General features: G+C 22.1%; 1 protein-coding gene across 2 annotated transcripts in view; it reads left to right on the forward strand.

Moving 5' to 3' along the window:
• The window catches only part of LOC136091513 (uncharacterized), a 4,224-nt gene extending 3,094 nt beyond the window's left edge, over positions 1 to 1,130 (forward strand). For both annotated transcript variants that reach the window (XM_065819157.1, XM_065819158.1), the window contains exons 10-11: positions 589 to 748; positions 903 to 1,130. In XM_065819157.1, the coding sequence (XP_065675229.1) occupies positions 589 to 748; positions 903 to 1,060 (318 nt within the window). In that variant the 3' untranslated portion in view covers positions 1,061 to 1,130. The remainder of the gene's footprint in view (positions 1 to 588; positions 749 to 902) is intronic.
• The last annotated feature ends 1,060 nt before the right edge of the window (positions 1,131 to 2,190 follow it).

Consider the following 2,190-nt stretch of genomic DNA (forward strand, 5'->3'; position numbering starts at 1 on the left):
TTATAGTCTTATAGTACGTATTCTTCCGTCATACCTGCATACATACTTTATGGATGGCCCCTTACATTATAAATAAACGAGCAGATAAGTTTTTTTGGGACCTCAGAGTATCCCCTAGATTTGTATCAGACTTATCTGATCTAAAATCCCAATTTAATTACTGTTTTTAATTTTTAGGTGGAGAGGGGAAGATATTGCAAAGGGTTACATACTATTTAGGGGAGAGGGAATCTTAAAGGGTCAAATAGCAATATGGGGGAGTACATACGTACATACTTTATGGACGACCCATAATACAGTATTACAGTAGAATCCCCTTTTAATTTAATTTTGTCGGATTAATTTAATAATATTTAATTTAATAATATAATTTAATAAGTCGAATTAATTTAATATATATAATAAATAATTAATAAATAGTCAGACTTAGCAATTGTTTGAGATTGAAGGGAAATTCTCTGTACGTCAATAGCGTTCAAGGGGAATTGTAAATCTGTCTGACTTAATTAAAGTCTAACTTATCCAGGGTACGAGTTAACAGGATTCTACTGTATAACTTTGTTTTAAAATTGTTTGATATTTTAATAGGTTCGTATTCTTGTTGAAAATGGTAGACATGATATTTCTGAATTTATTAAGCGTAACATGACATATCTTATTGGTAATACTTTGGCCAGACAACTAAATATGACTGGCCAAAAAAACAAGCGTGGCTTCATTAAAACTCTTTTGTACAAAGTTCTTTTTGGTAAGAGTTTAATAATTTTATGTTTTCATAGCTATTTTTAGTTTTATTGTCTCTCGGCTAATTTTATGTTTTCATAAACTCTGTTCAAGAACAGTTAAAAAATAACTATTAGAGTTCTGTTATCTTTTATAATTTGAGTTTTTTTTGTAAGCAGCTTCTGTAAAAAAGAATATATCTACAAGGGAGTGTACCAAAAAACAGCTTGAGGAAGTCCTTTCAAAATGGTTTGGTAATTCCCGTGACAGAGGTGAAGGTCGCAGACGACGTTTGGAAATAGGAAATAATACAGACGAAAATTTAATAAATTTTTGAATAGTTATATTCTTTTTGTTATTATGTAATTTTTTTTTATATATTATATATTTTATTTTTGAAATATTAATTTTGGTAGTATTATTTTTATATTCTTGTTTTATTGAAAGGTGCAGTTTTCTTATTATGAATAAAAATATTTATTAATCCTCGTTATTTTTTATTTTTTTTTTCATATCCCAAAGGCTTTTTTAATATAAAAATTGTTATGTTGTATATATATATATATATATATATATATATATATATATATATATATATATATATATATATATATATATATATGAATATATAGATACTTACCAATAATCAAAATAATCTATAAAAATATTTAGTTTGAACTATATTTGATTAAATTTTATTTAGTTAATTTTTGAACATTCTCATTTTTAGATTTTAATGTTTCTCCCTAAAATTTTATTATTTTAGTTATGTGAAATTAATTCAAAAAGAATTCAAAAAAGAAAGTCCTAGTTACGTTTTTTGCCTCAGGGATAAAAAAAAACAGTATGAATTAGCAAATGGTCCGACATAATCAGGGTCCGACTTAAGCGTAAAATTGGAAATCTGTCAGACTTACAAAAGTCTGACTTATCCAGGGTCTGAATTAATGAGAGTTTACTGTATATATATAAATATATATATATATATATATATATATATATATATATATATATATATATTTATATATATATATTCATATATATATATATAAATATATATATATATATTTATATATATATATATATATAAATATATATATATATATATATATATATATGTATATATATATTTATATATATATATATATATAAATATATATATATATATATATATATTTATATATATATATATATATATATATATATATATGATTTTCAATTACTTTTTTTTTAATTTATTGTTATCATTTCTATTATTTTGTATTTCTTATTTTGTGTTATTTATGTATATATATATATTATATTATCTATTATATTATATTATGTATATATATATATTATATTATATTATGTATATATATATTATAAATCTGGTAATGTTATAGTTTTTATGTGTAAGAGAGGTTTGTTGCAGAATAATAACTACTTTATTTAATTTACTAGAATGACTTCAGAAAGATCAAAACG

Source organism: Hydra vulgaris, chromosome 15 (genome assembly GCF_038396675.1).
Source record: "Hydra vulgaris chromosome 15, alternate assembly HydraT2T_AEP".
NCBI lineage: Eukaryota > Metazoa > Cnidaria > Hydrozoa > Anthoathecata > Hydridae > Hydra > Hydra vulgaris.